The sequence below is a fragment of the Peromyscus maniculatus genome, chromosome 1 (assembly GCF_049852395.1).
Source record: "Peromyscus maniculatus bairdii isolate BWxNUB_F1_BW_parent chromosome 1, HU_Pman_BW_mat_3.1, whole genome shotgun sequence".
Classification (NCBI taxonomy): domain Eukaryota; kingdom Metazoa; phylum Chordata; class Mammalia; order Rodentia; family Cricetidae; genus Peromyscus; species Peromyscus maniculatus.
Genome location: NC_134852.1, coordinates 210,444,164 through 210,466,574, shown reverse-complemented (window position 1 = coordinate 210,466,574; position 22,411 = coordinate 210,444,164). Strand labels below are relative to the sequence as shown.

Here is a 22,411-nt window from a genome sequence, read left to right as displayed (position 1 = left end):
GCCGCCGCCGGGGGTCGCGGCCGGCGCTTTGACAGGAGGCGCCGCGAGCGCAGCCGCCGGGATCGCGGCTGGCGCCGTGACAGGAGGCGCCGTGAGCGCAGCCGCCGGGGTTGCGGCCGGCGCCGTGACAGGAGGCGCCGCGAGCGCAGCCGCTGAGGTGGTCGCGGCTGGCGCCGTGACAGGAGGCGCCGCGAGCGCAGCCGCCGGGGTCGCGGCCGGCGCCATGACAGGAGGCGCCGCGAGCGCAGCAGCCGGGGTCGCGGCTGGCGCCGTGACAGGAGGCGCCGCGAGCGCAGCCGCCGGGGTTGCGGCCGGCGCCGTGACAGGAGGCGCCGCGAGCGCAGCCGCTGAGGTGGTCGCGGCCGGCGCCGTGACAGGAGGCGCCGCGAGCGCAGCCGCTGAGGTGGTCGCGGCCGGCGCCATGACAGGAGGCGCCGCGAGCGCAGCCGCCGGGATCGCGGCCGGCGCCGTGACGGGAGGCGCCAGGAGCGCAGCCGCCGGGATCGCGGCCGGCGCCATGACAGGAGGCGCCGCGAGCGCAGCCGCCGGGATCGCGGCTGGCGCTATGACAGGAGGCGCCGCGAGCGCAGCCGCCGGGATCGCGGCCGGCGCCATGACAGGAGGCGCCGCGAGCGCAGCCGCCGGGATCGCGGCCGGCGCCATGACAGGAGGCGCCGCGAGCGCAGCCGCCGGGATCGCGGCTGGCGCTTTGACAGGAGGCGCCGCAAGCGCAGCCGCTGAGGTGGTCGCGGCCGGCGCTTTGACAGGAGGCGCCGCAAGCGCAGCCGCCGGGATCGCGGCCGGCGCCGTGACAGGAGGCGCCGCGCCTGGATGGAGAAGGATTAGACACAGAACGCAAAACAAACCGACACCACAAACAAGAAACAGTTTCGCTGCGCGGCTCCGGTGTAAACCGAAAGCAAAAACTCAGATGGGGACACGGAGTGTTTGAATTCTCCGTCCCCTGCCAGCACCACGTATCCTTCTGATACGGGGGTGGCCCCGAAAAACCGTGCCCCAGAGGGGACTTCCCGTGCCCCCGAAGGGGACTTCCCGTGCCCCCGAAGGGGACTTCCCGTGCCCCAGAAGGGGACTTCAGAGACCCGTGGAACGTCTTCCATGGTCGCAGTGGCGAAGTCCGAGCTCGTCAGCTCCTTCAGCCCCACTGACTCCAGACCGATTCCGGCGCGCAAACAGACAACATTCAACACTTAGACAAACCGACAACACTTCCCGTGCCCCCGAAGGGGACTTCCCGTGCCCCCGAAGGGGACTTCCCGTGCCCCCGAAGGGGACTTCAGAGACCCGTGGAACGTCTTCCAGGGTCGCAGTGGCGAAGTCCGAGCTCGTCAGCTCCTTCAGCCCCACTGACTCCAGACCGATTCAGGCGCGCAAACAGACAACACTCTGACAGGACAGAAACGACATACACCAAGGCCGGCTTACCTCCTGACAGTGGGTCGGTGGTCCCGAGGTGGGGGTCTCAGATCCCGGACGAGCCCCCAAATGAAAGACCCCCGAAGGCAGTCTTCCCTCTGGAGAGACCCTCGCCCAGAGATCACACGAGACCACAAGTCAGATGCAAACAGCAAGAGGCTTTATTCAGGAACACGGGTACCCGGGGCAACACAGTCCCTCAAGAAGCTCAAGAGACTGGCGCGCCCCCGGGCTGGAGCGGAGGGTTTTTATAGGGTCGGGCAGCAGGAGCACGAGGAGGGCGGGTTCAAACTCAGGGCAACTCATGGTTTACAGGGCTCTGATTGGACGATTCAAATGAGGCCGGGTTCAAACTTAGGGCAGCTCGTGGTTTTTCCCCGAGCTTGACACGCCTGCTGCCTGGCTCCAAGTTGTTTTTCTGACCTTTAGTACCCTTTTCTGGGGCCAGGAGGCCGGCTGTAGACACCCTGCGCTTTTCAGACCTTACTTGAAATGGCGTTAGGCTAAGCTAGTATGCTGGGATCTTTCACTGGAGAAGCACTTTACAGCCTGAAAGCTGAGCCCACCAAGCAAGTTTTATTGGATGAAAACCAAGTAAGGTTCTCCTTTGGACAAGCATGTCTCCACCCTGGGTGTTCCTGTTTTAGAGCCACTAGGTGTACATTTCTATTAAATCTGTGGCTTTTCACTTGGAACTATTAAAGTCTCAGCAAGACTTTTAATGTATCACTGTCCTAATTAGGGCATGGCTCCTCAGTGAAGCACAGTATCACCCAGCCATGGCTCCGCTCTTCACTTCCTCATCTAGCACTCACGTTTTGACATATCAGGGTTTTCCTGGGAGCTTTGGAGAGAGTGCTCCTCTTCCCTCAGGAATGTCTGAGAGAGGCGAGGTCCTAGCAAGACCTCCCATGTAGCAGGAAAGGCTTGGCCATTCCTTGGGGGTCAGGGCATATCTGTCATCACTCCTGTGACATACAACAGGATCCAAACGGAACTGGGACTTTTGCAGCCTGAGCCCAAGAGTGGCTTCTTATCATTGGAGGGAGCCAAGCGGAGCCATGTCCAGGGAAAGGCCCACCCGTTTCCTCCATGTCTGTACTTTGTCTCCAGGAAAGCAAGGCTTGTCATCCTGAGCATGCCAAGATACCACAGGCCCACAGGAGTTGGTTCACTGTGGCCAACATGTCCTACTGCTCACTGATTGGACTCCTGGGTGACTTTTACCTGTTGGGTCTCAGTGCCCGCATCCTTCAGGCAGCATTTTGATGACTCTAGTCATCTCTGTGTGGCGGGGAAAGAACGTAGTTTGATTTGGGAGCATGCCGACTTCACAGGAACGGTGGCTCAGATGGAGCTGACAGCCATGTGGGTCAGGAAAGTCTGTTGTTTCAAGATACAACCTCCGTGAGTTTTCAAAAATGTGTCTTAAACCCCTCTAAGTACATGAGTTTTGTAAGCACCAATCCCCTATCCACACACCCTGTTGTGTTAGCATCTATAGCTGGAAGGTTTCTCCAGTCCCGCCCAGCCCCATGTGGTCTAGCCCAGCCCCATGTGGTCTAGCCCAGTCCCATGGTCCCGCAGCCACTTATAAAATAATCATTCAGAGGTTTATGTTAATTAATAACTGCTTGGCCATTAGCTCAAGCTTATTAGTGACTAGCTCTTACACTTAAATTAACCCATAATTCTTATCTATATTGAGCCATGTGGCTTGGCTCTATATTGGGCACCACATAAGACAAATTGCTAAACAGTCTTATTAATAAAAAACCTGGAGCTAGATATTGGGGCTAAAACCAAGAGATCAGAAAAGCAGAAAGAAGCCAGCCACGTTCTCACCACTTGGAGATCCTTAGCCATAGAGACCTACTTCCTGTATACCCACATCTATATGCCTTTCTGTTCTACCATCTTATTTCCTCTTTCTGCCCAGCTACATCATTTCCTCTTCATTGCCCAGCTCTGTCACTTCCTGTCTGTCTATACAGACCTCCAGACCTTTATTGTTAATACTAGGATTAAAAGTGTGTACCATCATGCCTGGCTCTGTTCCCAGTGTAGCCTTGAACTCACAGAGATCCGTCTGGATCTCTGCTTTCCAAGTGATAGGATTAAAGGTGTGCTACCATTGCCTGACTTCTATGTTTAATATAGTGGCTGGTTTTTTCCTCTGATCCTCAGATAAACTTTATTGGGGTACACAGATAAACTATCACCACAAGCACCCAATCACCTATTCACACATCCTGTTGTGTTTTAATTGTGTTTTATCTCTGGCCAACCTTTGGTGGCTGATGCTAGGGTTGGCATTCTTCCAAGAAAGTTTGTGTTTGTGAAAATTCCCACGTGAGGCATAGCCTGGTCTGGCGGCTCTCTTTCAAATTCTTACATCTAGCTTCTTTACAGGCTCCTTCCTAAGGGGTGGCAGGGATAAGGTGAGGACCCTTGTTGGGTGGGGTTGTGTTGATGGGGAAGGTTTTGAAGTTTGGGTGGTTCCTGTCCATGTGGGTACAGTGGCTCCTTCTCATTGCCATGCAAATGGGTAGGAGAAGACACTAAAGGGTACTAACAAAACCGATGCTTTGTTTGAAGTCTACGTGAGCAGCAGCCTTGGACTGAGCAGAGGGAAGCATGACTACATACAGGAGGATTTCTTTCTCCGGCCATGACTATGTTTCAGATCAGATGGTGGTGGAAGCTGGGGAGATGGCTCGGCCGGTACAGTGCTCGCCTTGCAAACACAAGGACCCAAGTTCCATCCCCAGGCCCTACCTAAAATAAAAGCTGGGTGTGGTAGAGTACTCCCTGGGCATTCCCTGGTGAGCCAGCCCAGCTGACCTGGCACATTCCTTACCTGTGAGAGACCCTGATACTAAAGAGCTATGGATGATGCCTGAGGGATGACACCCAAGATTATCTCTCTCTCTTTCTCTCTCCTCTCTCTATCACACACACACACACACACACACTACATAGTGGTGATCACTGCAGAACTCGGCAAATATACAAGGCTTATCGAATTGCACACTTTAATGGATGTGTTGTATGATAGCCAAGTTTGTCTCACTGGAAGGATTAAAACCAGGACTGCTGCCTCTGCACTATGGCAGGCCGATGGGGGCTCAGAGCTGGTAGACCCTTGGGTGACATGGACTCTCCAGAGAAAAAGCAGGCACCTGTCTCTGAAAGTCAGATGACACTAGAACCCGACATCCAACATAGCTGATTCGGGTGGTGTGTGGACATTCTGTGACCAGGGGCCTTAAACTAGGACCCAAGACTCTCCCACACTGAAGCACGCAGAGACAGACATGGCCTCTGCTTCTGTCTCTTCTGCCATTGGTATTCATTCCACTCACAGGCTGTCCCGAGTGACAAGGTAAGACTCAGTTCCATTGTACAGAGGAGGAAACAGAGGCTGAGAGACAAAAGGCAGCCTGTTCAGTCACAGCCTCACGAGGAGCAGAGCTCGGAATGGCGTCAACCCGGCTAACCCTGGGCGGCCACCTCCCAGCCCTCACCACATTCCCGGATTGTAGCCCAGGGTCTCCCACTTCATTTGTGGTGTGAACTGATGCTCTGTAGCGGGGACCAGACTATTCACTCATTACACCCCTCATCTCAAGATGCAAATGAGGACCTTAGCTTCTAGTTCTTTACACCAGTGTTTGTCCAGGAGATAACAACCACTTCCCTTCCACGGGAGCAGAGATGAACGCTCTCAGTGAAATAAGAAAATGAAGGAGTCACGAAGGTTAATGCTGTCTGTCACCTGGATGAATAGAATGCCTTGCAAGGTGACAGGTGTGGATTATGTGTTTGCCTTTGCTTGCAAAGGCCACACCCTGCAAAGTTATGTCATACTGAAAGCCTGAAGAGGCTGAACTTCAGGTCTGGGAGGAGCCAGGAGTGAGGGCAGTTTTAGAAGCTGCAGCTTGCCTGACGCAGCAGCAGCCGGGCACCTGTAAACCTGGGGCTTTTGTCTCCTTGTGTGGGTGGAGACACTAGAGCACCGCACCAGGAGAGTGGGTTTGAATACTGTTCCCAGAGAAGGAGAGGGAAAGCCTTTTTGGGGAAGGTTCCAATGCCTGTACTACAGCTTACAAACAGGAGCCTCACTCTGTTGTCTGCTGGCAATGTGACCTGGGGATAGTGGTGCACAGGTAAATGTCAGCTTTCCAGCGGTCACAGGGGAAGACAGCGATTTGTAAAATGTGTCAGTTCCCATGGTCTAGATACCTCCACCTTAGCAACCTTGAAGCTGCCAGTAAGGCCGTGGCTGCATAACAAGCTGTCCTAGAGTCTCCACTGCTGGAGCAAACCGTCGCCTCTGGGAGGCTGTTTCCTAATGGGCAGGGTAGGGCTGCTGAAGCACAGGTAGTTGTAACTTTTGGCAACTCTTGTATAGCGTGACATGCTGTGCAGACACTGACCATCCCACAAGCGAGTCTGGAACACGTAGTTAGCTGGTTAATGACTCCAAGTGTGTCTTAGAACATAAAAAGAAGCAGTCAAAAAGCCAAGCCAAGACAGTTGGGGGCTCTCTGTGGCTGTGACAGGTGTGTTTGTCCGGCAGGGACATTCCAGTCCACACTTTAGACCTTCACACTTCCTTGTTTAACCCCTCGAAGGGGCCTGGGTTTGGGATTAGGGGGTGGGAGGCCATGGTGGAATTCTCAGCCGAGGGCTGCTCAACCCTGACCTCCTCTTGACTCTCATTCCCACAGATAGCTCAAATGACATGGAATCCCCTTCCCACCTCACAATCAGGGTGGCCCTGGCTCTGTCCCAGTCCGTTAAGAGGCAGTGATCTGCCACGAGGGTTTGATTTGATCCAGTTCTAAGAGGAATTTCTGGTGCAGAGACCATTTGAGGTCTCCAGGTGGCCTTAAAAGTTCTATAAAATTCCAGAAGGTGTTTCTGTCATATTTCAGACCTTCCTGCCTCTCTAGGTTCCTGGCTGTCCCTTGTGACTTTCAGCTGACACAGGCTTTGGTGCCAGGCTATGCCAGGAGGGAATGTTCTCTGCATAGTCTCACCTGCCACCCTGGGGCCTGAGGTACGTGACAGAAAAAGGAAGGGCTGGAGTCAGGTCCCTCAGTTTCCAGAGCCGAGTCCATCCTGATCCTGCCAGAGACCCTTGGGACTTACCCATTCTGACTGTACCATAAGGTAAAATTCCAGCAGCCAGAGAGAGGTCACAGGAGAGTGTTGGCCTGGTGAGTCATGGCAATCAGGGTGTCCAGGAAGTCACTCTTTGAAGGCTCCGCTGATGTCAGATTCTTTCTGAGACCCACCTTGTACAGCAGGCCAGTGGAGCCCAGAGAGCAAACACGTGGCGTGAGTCACCTGGGGAAATTGGCCGGCTGTATGATGGTAATCTCCGGGCCTCCTCACCTTGAGGGGAATCAGATTAACTGGATTTGAGCCTGGGTGGTTTCTGCTATCAGGAGCCCAGCAGAGGGCTGAGCAGGTTGCTACAGAAAAGGCAAACTGGGGATGGGGACGCTTCCCATTAGAAAGCCACAAGTGGAGCAGGTAGACGAGAACAGAGCCCGCCTGCGGGACTGTTTGTGCCGAGTAATAACCCCAATTACCACACTCACGAGGTATCAGAAAGTGAGGTTGTGGAGGCCGATTCAAGAGAAGGCTGGTTTTGGACCATAATGACAGGGTAACCTCGTGTGTAGCTTCTGGTAACCACCACTTGCCGCAGCAGGAAATGAGCTGCCGTAAACTGCAAATTAAGCACACTGCGCATTTATTAACCGCTTGCATTTCTTGTTTCCTGGGCTGCTCTAGCACAAAGAAAGGGAGGTGGGAGGTGGGAGAGAGCACAACGCTAGGGTGTGTGCTCAGGAGGTGGCAGAAGCCGGGAAAGCCGGCTAGGTAACGAAGCCGGGGCTCCAGCACAGACTCCCAAGGGAATAGAAGTCCTGTCTTCAAGCAGAGTGTGTGTGTGTGTGTGTGTGTGTGTGTGTGTGTGTGTGTGTGTGTGTGTGTCATGGTCCCTCTTGTTCCCACGAGGCAGGGTCTCTCACGGAGTCTGGAGGTCACTGTTTGTGCTAGACTAGCTGGCTGGGAAGCCCCAGTGACCTCTGTTCCTTACAGCACTCGGATTACAGGTACAAGCATGGCCATACCAGGCTTCTCGCGTGGGTGCTGAGGATTGTGCGTCTGGGCGGCGGGCAGCGCCTCCTGGCTGTCGCCTTTCCTGGCCGATCGTTCCACATAGACAGTGGAGCAGCTCTCAGCCTGAAGAGCCCCCCACCATCGATTGCTCATGACTCTTATTTAGAGCAGGCGCCCCTGTCCAGTGCAGCGGGGGTCCTCTCTTCTGCTAATCAGGATCTAGAGAGGCTTGCTGCGCCAGCTCCACTTCCTTCTCTGCTGGATAAGATTTTCCTGTGGAAATCCCAGTCCTCCCATGGTTCCCAAGTGTGCACTTTGGAATAGACGGTTAGATGTGATCCTGCACAAGGTGTTCGACTTTTCTTGCCTGGGTTTCCTTCCCTGCAAAACAAAAATGGAAAACAGTATCCCATAAGGCATCTGTGGGAAGGGTTGTCTGTGATTGGCATACCAGGACAGTATGCCTGGAGCATAGTAAGTGTTCAGTAAATGTCACCTGTAATAGCATTTACTAGTGTTCTTGTGTGTGTGTGTGTGTTCACGTGTGGGGGTGCATGTGTGTGCAAATGTATGGAGCTCAAAGGGCATCTTTAGTTGTCATATCTTCCTCGGACACTGTCCCGCCTTATTTTTGAGATGAGGTTTCTGATTTTTACCTGGAATTCACAGTTTGGCAGGCCCCACGGGAATCCTCCTGGCTCCACCTGTCCAGCGCTGGATCATAAGTCTAAGCTGCCATATTGCTTCTCCCATGCCCTCTCCGTGGGTTCTGGGAATTGGACTTAGCTCCTAATGCTTTCCCCTGTAGTAGTACTTCCTAAGTTACTTGTTTGCCATACCAGAAGTTCGGTCACATGAGAGATGCCCTAGTCATGGTATTGAATAGTAACCCTGGATTCCCTGACCCGGAACCAGACAGAGAAGCACAGAGGAGAGAACTCAGCTGGTTTTACATTTGACATCAGAAATATTCACGTGCTGTGTGGGAACTGACCATGGAGCTTTAGGCTGTGTGGGGATAGGATTGATGCCAACACAGAGCAGGAAGAAGTTGGTGCTCGGTGGTATCTTGGTTAGGGTTTCTATTGCTGAGATAAAGTACCATGATCAAAATCAACTTGGGGAGGAAAGGGTTAATTTCATCTTACACTTCCTGGTAATAGTCCATAACTAAGATAAATGGAGGCAGGAACTGAATTAGAGACCACAGAGGAATGCTGCTTATGGGCTTGTTCCACATGGCTTGTTTAGCTTGCTTGCTTATATACCCCAGGACCACCTGCCTTGGGTGAGGGCAGAGGGGATGGTACCATCCACAGTGAGCTGGGCAGTACTTCACAGACTTGCCTACAGGTCAATCTCAGGGGCGTTTTCCCAGTTAGAATGCCCTCGTCCCAGATATGTCCAGGTTTGTATCCAGTTGACAAAAACAGCCAAGACAGTGGTGGTCCATACTCAGTGTTTGGGAATATGTAAATAAAAGGGAATTATGTTGCCAGCAACACTGAAAAGCGTTTTTAGATGGACTTGGAGGCCTGATGAGGTAGCGAATTTGGAAAAGGGCTTGTCTTGCAAGCCTGAAGACCTGAGACCGGTCTCCAGATCCAGTGTTGACAAGAAAGGGAAAGCCAGGTGTGGCGACTGGGGCAGCAGTTAAAGTTGGATCCCGGGGCTCGGTGGCTTACACAGCCTGTGCGGTGTGTTCTAGGCTCCGGAGAGACCCTGTTGCAAAGAACAGCAGCAGCGAAGGTAGACAGAGCCTCGGGAGTGACCGGAGGTTGTCTTCTCCACATGTGCACCTGCACAGACCATGCACACATCTGGATACATACAAATGAAATGGAGAAGCCATCAGGAGGCTGGGCTTGTGTGTCCTTCTGGCTGTGAGTCCAGCTGCAGCCAGGGCGTGAGCTGTTGGCCTCACTTATTGATTGTTGGCAGTTAGAACAGATGGTCACGTGTGCCCAGAGATCCAGAGGCTTCCGACTCCTGTTTTAGCATTTTACCACTCTTTATGTTCTGTGGGTCACATGACCCCAGCCACACAGTGCCCGGCTTTAACTCTGACAGCAGTTTCCTCACAAAGGAATCTTCACTGGGAGTGCTTGCCTCTTGCCTCCTGAATGCTGATTCACATTCTGAGCTAACATGTCTCAGATTGCAGTTCCCAAGACCCCCAATATAGTGACCCCTTTTTTTGTTCTGAGCTGGAATTGGGTGGGGGGCAAGGATATGGTAAAGGAGACCTCTGACCCATTTACGCCATCTCAGAAGCTCAGAGCTGTGACAGAACCCGGGGTGGTCCTGGACTGGACCTTGTCAGGGTAGACTTGGAGAGATGGCACAAACAGGGATCATTTAAGCAGGGTGTGCAGAGTAAGCGGAGGCCTTAGGGGAAACGCTACGGTGAGGTCAGGCAGTGGCCCTCAGTCCCCCTCCAGAGAGACTTGGGTGTTAGTAATATTCCAGCGCCCAGTCTCTGAAGACTGCCTGAGCTCAGAGCTCCTCAGCTGAACTCACACCATTTTAGAAATCTCAAACATTACTGTTTCTGGTGTCTCTACAGAGAGCCTTGAGCTTGATATGTGGTGACCTGGAGAGCTACCGGGGGTTTTCTGTAGTTGTTTTGTTTTTGTTCTTTTATAAGCTTTACTTTAAAACAATTTTCTTTGGAATACAGAAATTGAGAAATAATGCAGCAAGCTCCATGCCTGACATATAGGTCTCCTCATTACTAATATATAACTATAATTTCATTTGTTATAATAAGCCAGGCAATATTCCTAACATCCTTAACTAAGGCCCATGTTGCTCAGTGTTTTTAATTTTAATTTTTTTGACATCATAATCACATCTCATCCCCCTTCTTTCCCTCCCTCCAACCCCTCTCTAATTCTTGGTCTCTTTTTTTCTTTAATTGTCATTGTTGTTTTCATGTAAACATATAAATACAACCTGCTCAGTCCATGTGGTGGTGTTTATATGTATGATTCAGGGCTGACACTTGGTATTGGATGACCGATCGGAGTGCCCAGGCCTGGGGAAGACTGTCCCTCCTCCTCCAGTGTCAGCATCCCTTAGCACCCGCAGTTCTTTGTCTAGGGGTGGTGTAGCTGGAGTTTTCTCTCCAGGTCCCACCAAGCCCAGCAGTCCCTGAGCCCACTTATAAAATAAACATACAGACGCTTACATTATTTAAACTGCTTGGCCATTAGCTCAGGCTTACCATTGTCTAGCTCTTACTCTTCTATTTAGCCCATTTTTATTAATCTATACTTTGTCACATGGCTCGTGGCTTATTGGTACCTTACATCTTCCTTGTCCTGGTGGTGGCTGCAGGCAGTCTCTCCCTTCCCTTCTTGTTCCCTCAGTTTTTCTCTCTGTTTATCCCGCCTATACTTCCTGTCTGGCTACTGGCCAATCAGTGTCGTATTTATTAACACATTTGCCATACAGAACATCCCACAGCAGGGTGGGGCCCCATGAAAGTTGCCCCTTCCATGTCAGTGTGTCTATTTGTTCTTATTGGGCAGCCATGTTTTGTGGGATCATGGGAAAAGCTTTCCTGTCTTGTTTAGGACACAGTCTCTGTTTCTGGTCCTCTGGCTCTTACGGTCTTCCATCCCCACTTCTATACCATTTCCTGAACTTTAGGTTCTGTTCTAGACGTATTGGCTGGGGCTGGGCTCCCCACAGCCAGTTGTTCTCTGCATTTGACCAGTTGTGGTATTTTTTTAATGGTCTCCATCTGTGGCAAAGAGACGTTTCTTTGGTGGGGACCAGAGTTACACTTCTCAGTATCAAGAGCCCGTCAGAGCACTGCACTCTATTTAGCCGCCATATCTCCTTGGGTTCCTCTTGGCTGTGGTAGTTTCACAGACTTTCTTAATTTTTAATGACATTGATTATTTTGAAGAATGCTGGGTCTCTCTCTCTCTCTCTCTCTCTCTCTCTCTCTCTCTCTCATGATTTTTCTCAGGATTTCAGTAAGATTATGGGGGTTTTTGTTTCAGAAAGAACACAGTGGTAGTGAGTTTCCATCCCGTCATTTCAAAGGTGCATTCCTGCACCACCTGCCACTGTACTCACTGGCCTTGGCCCTGCCTGAGGCAGGGCTGTTAGATGTCTCCATTGTACAGCTATTCCTTTCCTCTGCCTTTCCACACTGTTCCCCATGGGAGGAAAGAGCAGCCCACCCACAGTTAAGGAGTGGGAGCAGACAGCTCTAGCAGGTCGCTCTGGGAAAGACGGAGATCTGTGAGCAGGAAGCTCCCAGCAACCTGAGAAAGGGGTGGAGGGCCTGGGCTTGGTTTTCAGCAGAGAATGAGAAGTTGGCAGTGTGCAGAATTTAGTGGGAGACAGAGAAAGTGACATCAGCATTTGTACCTTGATTTATTGCCAGCTGTATTTTTTGTCTATGTCACCCTGAGTGAGTCATCCTGTCCTGAGTCTTCCTTTGCCTCTTGGTAAAAGTCAGTTGTTGGATCCTGCTTTTTCTTCCCCCAAAGCTCTGAGAGTAAAATGAGTTAAGGCAGGCATGATGAGTACTTGAAAGCCACCAAGCGCCACGTCCTGTCAGAGGCTGGGAGCGGCTGTGACGTGGGCGTTTCTGAATATTTCAGGTGACCCAGAGCACAGGTATGCTTATTGTCTGTCTCACACAGGTACAATCTTTCCTGCTCTGGAGTTTTCATTTCACGTGTTCCTCCACAGTTTCCTGTCTGTCTCCAAGAGGGATGGATGGAGCATGGGCAAGAAGAGACTGGTTCTGGATTTGATTGAAGGGTGCAGGGCCGGCTCTGTAGTGGACTCTGCCTAAGGACTCCAGAGGTTGCTGGAATCTCCTCAGTGGCTTGCATCCTAATCTCATTCCTGCTCTGGAGTTTCAGAGGTGTGGTCAGGCCACTTTATTTACTGTGAACCCACGGCCCCTTGGGTATAGCTTGTAGTGGGTAGTGTTGTCAGAGGGGCCAAAGCCTCTCCAAACTTGATATGATACTTTTCCCATTTGCCAATAAGATGATCACAGCTTCTGTACACACACGCTCCCCACCCCCATCCCCTCTACTGCTTCAGCTCTCTCCACCCCCATCCCAGGGTAAATCATTGACCGCTAGAAACAGTGGGAAGAGTTGGGGCACAGGGCACATCAGCCTTAACCAGAATGTGAGCTTTTATTTCTCAGTTTCCCCTGTCAGTAGAAGAAGCAGAGACCACCCAGACTCTAATGGAGTCATCGGAGTGAAAATTAGCAGAAGAGCCAGGAGCAGACTCAGTGAGTCCGGCCCTGAGGTATACTGCAGGCAGCTCAGCTTGGCACAGCAGACTCAGTGAGTCCGGCCCTGAGGTATACTGCAGGCAGCTCAGCTTGGCACAGCAGACTCAGTGAGTCCGGCCCCGAGGTATACTGCAGGCAGCTCAGCTTGGCACAGTTCAGCATACGCTGGAGCAAACACCGCCATTCATTGGTAATGACCAAACCTCCAAGGACAGCCACATAAAAGGGACCTCTTTGTTCACCTTGTAAGAGGAGGGAGGTTTCTTTTGTCTACACTGATGTAGTTAGGATAAAATACGCGATAAGAAATCCCAATTCTTCCCCAGTGAGTGTCACACACACACACACACACACACACACACACACACACACACACACACACACGAGCTTAGGCTGGCAGTTGAAGGAGAGGCAGATAAATGGTCTGGTCTGCCTATATCTGGTTGAAGGTGAAAGTTCTCTCCAGGCACAGAAGCCTTCAGGTCTAATACATCGTTCTAAAAGGAAATGCTTGCAGAATGCAAATGTGGTCTCTGCCCTGACCTCGGGGACAGTTGCCAGCATTTGAGCTGGCTCTTTTATTCACATACACAGAAGAGCCAAGAGTGGTAGATACCTTCCTTCTCTCCTCGTGAGTCAGCCTGGCTGGCTGGCTTACTTAGAAGTCTCAGGGTTTCTTAGGCAGAAACTCACTCTCCATTTAAGGGATGTCCGGTGCTGCCACATTGTTTCTGGAGAGGATGGGCCCTCCTGGTTGTGGTACACACCTGTAGGATACACTGAAGAGGTGTACTGTAAATCCTAACTCTTTGTTTTAGCAGGCCTACTCAATGATAAGAATGCTAATATTCAGGGCATGATGGCTCAGTGGTTAAGACCCACACTTGTCTTTCAGAGGACCTGAGTTTGGGTTCCCAGTACCTGTATAGGGCATCCCACAACCACCTGTAACTCCAGCTCCCGGGGACTCATTGCTCTCTTCTGGGCTCCATGGATACTGCATTCGCAAGCACAAACCCACACACAAACACACATAATTAAAAATAAAAGTAAAAACATTTCTTAGAAAAGAATGCTGAGGTTCTTCATCTGGTGTGTGTGTAAGAATTGCCTGAGGGATTTACTAGAAAGAGATTCTTCACCCCTACTCCTGGGCAATGTTGGGGGGACTGCATTTTTTTAAATAATTTATTTTTGTTTGTTGTTTGACTTAGTTTTGGGGATGAGGACTCATGATGTTGTTCAGGCTAGCCTGGAACTCCTGGTCTCCCACATCAGCCTTTCTAGGACTGGATTCAAGGCATGTAACACCATGCCTGGTTATTATTATTTTTTAATCAACACATAGTGATTGTATGTGCTTACAGAGCACAGTGTGATGTTTTAATACTAGTAGGTATATGTTGTATGATCAGGTTGTGGTATTTGGCATATCTGTTACCCAGGAGACTTACCATTCCTTTGTTCTGGGGACTTGTCACATCCTGTCTACCTGCTGACTTGAAACACTCAGTTACTGTCAACCATAGTTTTTCTGATCTGCCCTAACATATTGGGAGCCTTTCCTCATGCCCGACAGCACTCCTGAAGTGTCAACCAGCCCCTGTCCATCCTTCCCTCACCCACATCATTCCCAGGCTCTGGTAACCATGACTCCATTGTCCACCTCCGTGAGGTCAACGTATAGCTTTGAGAGCTTGTGGCATGCGTCTTTCTAAGTCTGGCTTTGATCCTGTAATGTCCTCCTGTTCCATCCATGTTGCCGTAAGAGGCCAAATTCCATTCTTCTTATGGATGAATAATATTGCACTGTGTGGATAGATGTGCCGTGCTTTCTTTACCCATTTCTCGGCCCTTGGCAGGTTGCTTGCCAACCCATTTTCATTTCCTTTGGGTATCTGGATTGTTGACTGGAACCTCTGTCGTATTTCCATAACACTATATTAATTTACATTCTGACCCACTGTGTCTGGGAGTTTTCCAGGAGACACGCCCCCAGCATTTTTTTTAAAAATCTTTTATATGATAGCCTTTGGGGATGAGATAACATTTGCCTTTCTAAATACATGGCACAGGGAATTCTAATTCAGGGGTTGCATAACTACTTTGTTGATAACCAGGGCCCTGGGCCCACCTAGAGACACCTTTTCCACACACACTCTCAGTGTTCTTTCTGAAAGCCAAACCCTGGATGTTACTCTGAGAATTGTGTATAATATTGGCTAAATAAATATCTTGATTGTAACAATTTCCTGGCTTATTCTAATAGTCTGGGAGGAGCATAGTAGGTCCGGAAGGACTGAGGTGTCAACCTTTGCACTCACACTAGCTGTTACTTTGAGAGGGCCATTTAGCATCTCTGAAGCTCGATTGCCTTTTCCACCAAATGGGAGCATTATTGCTTATCCCACTGCCAGTCAAGGGTGGTGCAGCCGAACAAAACGACTTAGGTGTAAGCACCGTGCGCAGTATAATCGCCATACCCGGTAATGATAACTTTGCTGAAAAAACAGGAGTCAACTGGAAGAAACTGAGAAGCTCACATGTTCCCCCACCAGCATGTGGAAAGGCACTCTTGAGAGAACCTTTTTCTTCATGCCCATGTGAACAGATTTTGGACTTGACGTACAGTGCTCTCCGTGATCTTGATAGCATGCACACCCCTCCTTAATTCCTGTAGAAAATGCGAATCTGGTGGTAAATACAGAGATCGTATCAGGTAGAGAAAGGAATGCAGATGGCCTGCGATGCCGGGTCCCCTGGCTCCTGGTATTCTTGGGACCCAGGCTCCCACTCTAGGAATTTGAGTCACATGTTAGCTTGGAACCACACCTGCTCCTGACTGAAACCTCACAAGAAGAACCTTGTTCTTCAGAAACGGGGTCAGGAACTGGCTGTTTGCACCATCTTGCCCAAACTCTTTTCAGCAAAATGAGAATGGGGGACATTCTCTATAGAACAATGTGCTATTATCCATGCCATGCTTTTACACACGTGCGGTCACACACAGCCAGCTTCTCGCTCTGATGTCCTACATGCCATGCTTTTACACACGTGCCGTCACACACAGCCAGCTTCTCGCTCTGATGTCCCACATGCCACGCTTTTACACACGTGTCACACACGGCCGGCTTCTCGCTCTGATGTCCCACACGCCATGCTTTTACACACATGCAATCACACACAGCCAGCTTCTCGCTCTGATGTCCCACATGCCACGCTTTTACACACGTGTCACACACGGCCGGCTTCTCGCTCTGATGTCCCACACGCCATGCTTTTACACACGTGCCGTCACACACGGCCGGCTTCTCGCTCTGATGTCCCACACGCCACGCTTTTACACACGTGCAATCACACACAGCTACCTTCTCGCTCTGATGTCCTTTCTACGCTGGGTCTCGGCAGTCCCCCATGAGCTGCCCTGGTACAATTTTCCTCCTTGACAAACATTTTAAAAGTGTCTAAAAGATACCGTTGCTCTTTGTGTTGGTTGGTCGATTGCCTGATATGTCACATGGGTTCTAAGGCTCTTCATCAGCAAAGGAAATTGCTAGCAATAAGGGGTTATTGACATTCTCTGGCCAAAGGAACCCATGAGAGACACAAACCCAGGTGTTGTCTCACTGTCTCCCTCTTTCTTGCCCCTCTGCAGTTAGTTCAGACTCTGCACCCGATTCTGAGGCCGGGACGGCCAAAGTAACTTACATTTCCTGAAAACTGCACTGGTATCTAAGAGGATATTCTCATGTACCCAACTGGTCCAGACCCCTCTGCTTTACGGGCAAGGAAGCAGGTCGTGTGCAGAGGGATCCAAGCTTCGCAGATTGTTATTATTTTTAAGTTTTTGCTCATAGTATATGTGGGAACTGTGTGTGCCATGAGAGTCTCATAATGGGCCTCCAGTAGGTTAGATGAGTCCCCAGAGTCAGATAGAAAGCATTGTCTGATGACGGCAGTGAGAAACTGTCCCACACAGCCTAAGCAGTTAGCACTGCATGAGCATTCTGTGCTGACAGGAGCTGGGACACGAAATACAGTTAGGACAGAAACCAAACAGACTGAGAAATGGTCCCTGCCTCTGAGGAACCTTTGCCTTACAGTGAACTCCTGCTGGAATATGCTAAGTCAGCAAAAATGTGCCACAAATACTGCAAATTACTAAGTGAAACGGGATTGTATTTGTACAATCTGTAGTCCTTGAGAAGTTGAGACAGAAGGCCCGAGACAGCATGCGTGTCCCCAGTAGACTGTTAAGGCTGCCACGGACGCATACAGCTGTGGATCCAAGCTCATGGGGTGGGGTGTGTGTGCCCACCTCGTGCTTATTGAATGGTCACGTGGCTCATTTCCCACTGCATGCTGGGGACAGTCACACATCCTTGCAAAGACTGTTTTCTAGAAATGCTTCCTTTTCACCTAAATCTTTTGCTGTTTCTTTCCAGTGGCCCATCCTCAGGATCCTCACCACTCATCAGAGAAACCTGCCATTCACTGCCATAAATGTGGGGAGCCATGCAAGGGCGAAGTACTCCGGGTCCAGACCAAGCATTTCCATATCAAATGTTTCACCTGCAAAGGTACAGTACCTCCAGCATCCTGACCGGTGACGTGTAGCCATCAATACACATCAATACCTTCTGAATGCCACCCAGATCCCTGGTGCCTGAGCCTCCTGCTTAGCAGCATGTAGCCATCAGTACAGTCCTCTGATGCCACCCCAGACTCCTAGGTGATATCTGAATGCTTTAAGAAGCTCTTAATTTATTCACTTCTAGTTTAGGAATAGATTAGACTTCAGGGTGACACCAGACCTTCTCAAGGCAAAGTCTTAGGGCATTTATTGAGGTCCTATTGTATGATATTTTGTTTGTGTTCAGACAAATAAAGCTTGTCTGGAGATCAGAGGGCAGAGCTAGCCACTAGTTAACCATAAAGGCCAGGCAGTGGTGGCTCACACCTTTAATCCCAGTACTTGGGAGAAGGAAGCAGGAAGATGAGGAATTCAAGGCCACTCTGGGCTACACGAGATTGAACCAGTCTAAAGAAGAAACAGAACCAGGCAGTGGTGATGCATGCCTTTAATCCTAGCACTAGGGAGGTAGAGACAGGAACATAAGGTAGGTAGAGACAGGATCTTGTCCACATTCGGTCTGAGGATTTGTAGAGGTAACAAGTCTCTAGTGGCTGCTGCTCTGCTTCTCTGATCTCTGGGCAAGCTTTATTTGTCTGAACACAAACAAAATATCATACAACAAGGTGTGGAGGGAGGGGGCTCTGTGAAAATACAATGAAGTTTTTGAGATTTTTGTATTTCCCATTTTTTCCTCTATGAAAGAAGAGATTCCTAGTAAAGTAACTTTGCTATCCATTATTTATGGAAGGACTGGAACATACCATGTATAAGCTTCATATATACACATGCAGACAAACATTCATATATATAAATTTTAAAAAACACAAAAATTCTTTTAAATAAAAGATTGACTGCTAAGGCTCTCTCTCTCTCTCTCTCTCTCTCTCTCTCTCTCTCTCTCTCTCTCTCTCTGTGTGTGTGTGTGTGTGTGTGTGTGTGTGTGCGCGCGCGCGATCACACATGTCAAGACATGAAAATTTAGCCTCATACAGAAAGGCAACTCCCATCCAAATGATCTCAACACCATTGTCCATGAGGCCATGCCCTGCAGCTCACACAGGCTGGCTAGTTTGTCTGGGTGCTCTGAAATGCCACATCAGTGTAGTTCAGGGGAAGGAGAGTACTTGGCGTAGGGAGAGGAGCATGAGTCTCCGAGTCCGCTCCCTGTAGTCATTGCACTTTCCTGTGCTCGACGCCTTGTTCTTAGACATCAGGCTTCCCTTTAAGCATCCTGGGTGCACACTCTGCACTGCCTCCTAAGCTCCCTGTCCATACAATTAAATTTATTTAAAAGAAGTGTTCTGATGTTCGTGTTATAGACAGGGAATATGTGATCCTTCTTTTTAAAAAAGCCTTCTGGAGTAAGTATGGCCAGCTGGAATTTTCATACAGCCCACGCTGATCCTTAGGAAGCATGGACCGTTCTCAGGATGCCAAGTGTACAGCTGTACCATAGAGCCTGAGTCCTGGCATGCCAGTAAGCACTGTGATCTCAGGCAAGTCACATGTCTCTCTGTGGCTTAGTACCCTCTCTATAAAATAAACATACTGGACCATGTGCTATCGCATCACCTCAGGTCTGCAGTCTGCATCTGCTATATACAGGTAACCATAAATGTATATGGTACAGAGCGTAGATGCACTAGGCTTCCAGCAGAGGATGTCTGAGAAACTGGTTTCTGGTTCCATTCAGTTTGGGAAACTTGGAGTCAGCATTTTTTTCTTCAAATTTTTGCTCATGAATTTCCAGAGACATGGCCTCAATGTGTAAATGACTGCAGCCATGTAGGTGTCTGATATTTCTAGTGGACTTGGACAGTGTTAGCCTCAGACCTGGGAAGTCAGTGTGCAGTACTTTGAGGGATTCAAAGATGTAGTCCCCTGATGATTCTTGGTTTTCTTATTTTCTAGTTTAAATCCAATGACTGAGCATAGCTTCTTCGTGTTGGAAAATTGCACCTTGTACCTTGATTCATGCTCTAAATGTGTTCCTGCAGTGCTGAATTTTCTCCTTAGACTGAATTCTATTTTTAAAGCATGTGCTATTTCTTAGGAATTATTTGGCAATTTAACAAAAAGTTGCTAAAGCAAAGAAAGTCATCTATTCTTGTCAGTTTGTGTCTTCTCACACTTAGTCTGGCGGTGCATGCTGTCTTGGGTCCCAACCTTGTGGGTTAATCTTCTACTAGTGAATTTTTAGGAAAGTGTTTTATGTTTATGGGCATTTTGCCTGTATGTGTCTGTGCACCACCACATGCATGCAGTGCCCACAGAGGCCAGGAGAGGGCGTCAGATCCCCGGAACTGGAGTTCCAGACTGTGTGAGCCACCATGTGGGTACTAGATATTGAACCCAGGTCCTCTGGAAGAGAAACCAGGGCCTTACCCATTGAGCTATCTCTCCTGTCCCCATTCCTTTCTTTTTTCAATTAAAAGACTGTGTTTCTAGAGCAATTTTATACTTATAGAAATAAGAGAAAGAGCATCTTGTACAAGCAAGGCCATTTTTTCATCTGCTACCTTTTGGTAGGATTTAATAACTCTCTGCAGAGACGTCCCTGCAACCCCTGAGATCAGAATGAGGGGTGTGGGGGTGGCAGCTGGGCCACCTCAGGAGTACTGCCATCCCTGGCGCTCCTGACGACAGCCAATCCTTACACACCGGTTACAGCCGAAATCGAGCTGGGCAGTTCCTGGGATGGAAGATTCCAGGCCGGAGCACGCGCCAGGCTAGCAGGGCTTTTGTCAGAGTCTGCTCAGTGCTGACTGTGGACCTTCACCCTCTGCCACAATGCTGCCCTCCACACAGGCACACGCTCCAGCCACAGAGCTTTATTTCTTGAGGACCGTTTTCTGCAGTTAGAAAGGACTAAGAGCCCCGTGACAGAGAAGAGCAAAGATAATGATTTTTGCTTTAAAAAAAAAAAAATGAAACAAATGGCCTTGAGAGAAGGGAGAGGAGACCCTGACCCAAGGCCAAGCGGGTGACAGCGTGAGAGAGGGCGGCTGCTAGGGACAGGGGCGGCACAGACGGAAGAGCTGGACATCCAACCAGAGTCCCTGGAGTCATTGGAAACAGATTTGGCCCAAAGATTCTTTTAGTTCTCAGGGTAGCCAACCAGATCCAGGTTTTTTCCTTAATGCTTTAGAGTTTTCTGGTATTGAAAAAAAAATAATGAGTCTAGGGTATTAACCCTAAAAATATCTAAGAGAAACAATACTCATTATGATGAATAATATATCAAAATATCTAATAAAAATACCTACCGTATAATGGAACAGAATCATAACTCGTAAAAGATACTTAGAAGTGGCTGACACTGATAAATTTGTCCCTTCTCAGACGCCATTCCTCCCAGAGAAGCAAGCTGCACAAATACCCAACAGTCCCCACCCGAGTGGAGGTGTTTGGGGCTTTCGGATTGTCCCGTACTCCATAGAATGCAGCCACATCGTAGCAATCAAGGGGGAAATCGAAACTACCATCCCACTGGAACCTTGTCACAGATTGAATAGGGGGTCAAAGGAGACTTAGAAGCCACCACAGCACAGAAACAACATCACAGGATGAAGGAAAACAACTTTTTTCTGTTGCAGAATGATTGTGGACAGGTAACAGAAATAAAGAAGAAGAAGGGGAAAGTTTCTGAGTGCTGACGACCACTAGGATGATGCAGATCTCTTTGTACCATGGCTCCTCTCACTGTGTCTTGAACTAACCTTATCTTACTCGTCTGGCAGATAGTAAGCCCCTCCCTCGGGGGCAGACTGCCTTCTGTTTGGCCACTGAGGAATACCCAGCGCCTGGGGTCGTGCAGTGCATTAGTGAACAGTCAAGCATGGTGAAGTTCTTTGGAGCTTGTCTATCATAAATGTTGTCAGTGACACAGCCTGTCAACAGGGTTTATCAAATGCTTGCTGCGATACAAGCGCTCTAATGGATTCTAGGCATAGACTTCCAAGAAGAAAGATACAAAGGCATCTGTCCACAGAGCTACCCCCAGCCTCACAGAGGTGACTGTGCAGGAACTCAGGCTGACGCATGCGCGTGCGCTTGGGCTGCCCTTCCCTTAGGCTGTCCTCTGTGCTCACGTTGGCACAGGTTTGGGGCTTGTGGCTCAATGGAAAACTGGTAAAACTCCAGAAATATAGAAGCAGTTTCTATAACCCCCGACCCTGCCAAAGAGCTGAGCCCAGGCTTTTAATACTAACTTGGGAGAATCCTAGGCGTTCAGACAAGGATGAGAAGGCAGGAAGAACCAGGATGCAGGGACAATGGGGACACAGGAGTGAGCTCCCTTCTTACTGTGAGTGAGAAGCCAGATTCATGCCAGATTCCTCTGGGAAAGCATAGGCCTGAGTGTTGGAAACTTTATATGTTGTATCCTGTAATTGTGTTATTTTATCAAATCAATGTAATGCAGATCTTTTAAAATATTCATTTTTAAGTTCCAAACTAGAATAAGATAAGTGTTCATAATTTCTCTGAAATATACTGTGCATATGCTCCAAATGAATGAATGAAATGTTTATCGTTAACTGATATACTAATTATAGATCATTATTCCTAAATCATTACCTTTAAGAAACTAAGACTTGATTGAGGTTAATGTTTGGGGGCGGGGGAAAGAGGTTGTTTGTTTATTTTTTTTATGCTTCCCAGCGTGACATTTCTTACACAGTGAGAAAATTATTATCCATAAGTTATTTTTTTTCATTCCATCAAATGTCATGAAACCAAAGGTCTTTATAATATTTCAAGTCCTCAGAAGTGTATCACCATTCAAATTTAATTGTGGGAGCCCGTTCTGGGGTTCCTCGTGGCTTTACCCAGCAGGTCCGAATAGAGGATGATCAGGACCACGGGCCTGAGTGCAGGTGTCTGAGATGGTCTGCACTTGGCTGTGCTGGGGGAGGAGGTCT

General features: G+C 49.4%; 1 protein-coding gene and 1 long non-coding RNA gene across 21 annotated transcripts in view; one reads left to right on the top strand and one right to left on the bottom strand.

The window, feature by feature from the left end:
- Window positions 1-1,961, bottom strand: part of LOC143271188 (uncharacterized) — a 4,318-nt gene extending 2,357 nt beyond the window's left edge. The window contains exon 1 of the long non-coding RNA XR_013048412.1: window positions 1,447-1,961. This is a non-coding gene — a long non-coding RNA (uncharacterized LOC143271188). The remainder of the gene's footprint in view (window positions 1-1,446) is intronic.
- The window catches only part of Ablim1 (actin binding LIM protein 1), a 314,113-nt gene that overhangs the window by 155,004 nt on the left and 136,698 nt on the right, over window positions 1-22,411 (top strand). For 19 of the 20 annotated variants that reach the window (XR_013048411.1, XM_076563380.1, XM_076563377.1 and 16 more), the window contains one exon: window positions 17,299-17,433. Coding sequence is in view for 5 of the 20 variants with exons in the window: in XM_076563380.1 (XP_076419495.1) it covers window positions 17,299-17,433 (135 nt within the window). In the remaining 15 variants the exon portion in view is untranslated. Of the gene's footprint in view, window positions 1-6,391; window positions 6,616-17,298; window positions 17,434-22,411 lie in introns of those variants that run through there. The other variant, XM_076563384.1, reaches the window with a different exon arrangement.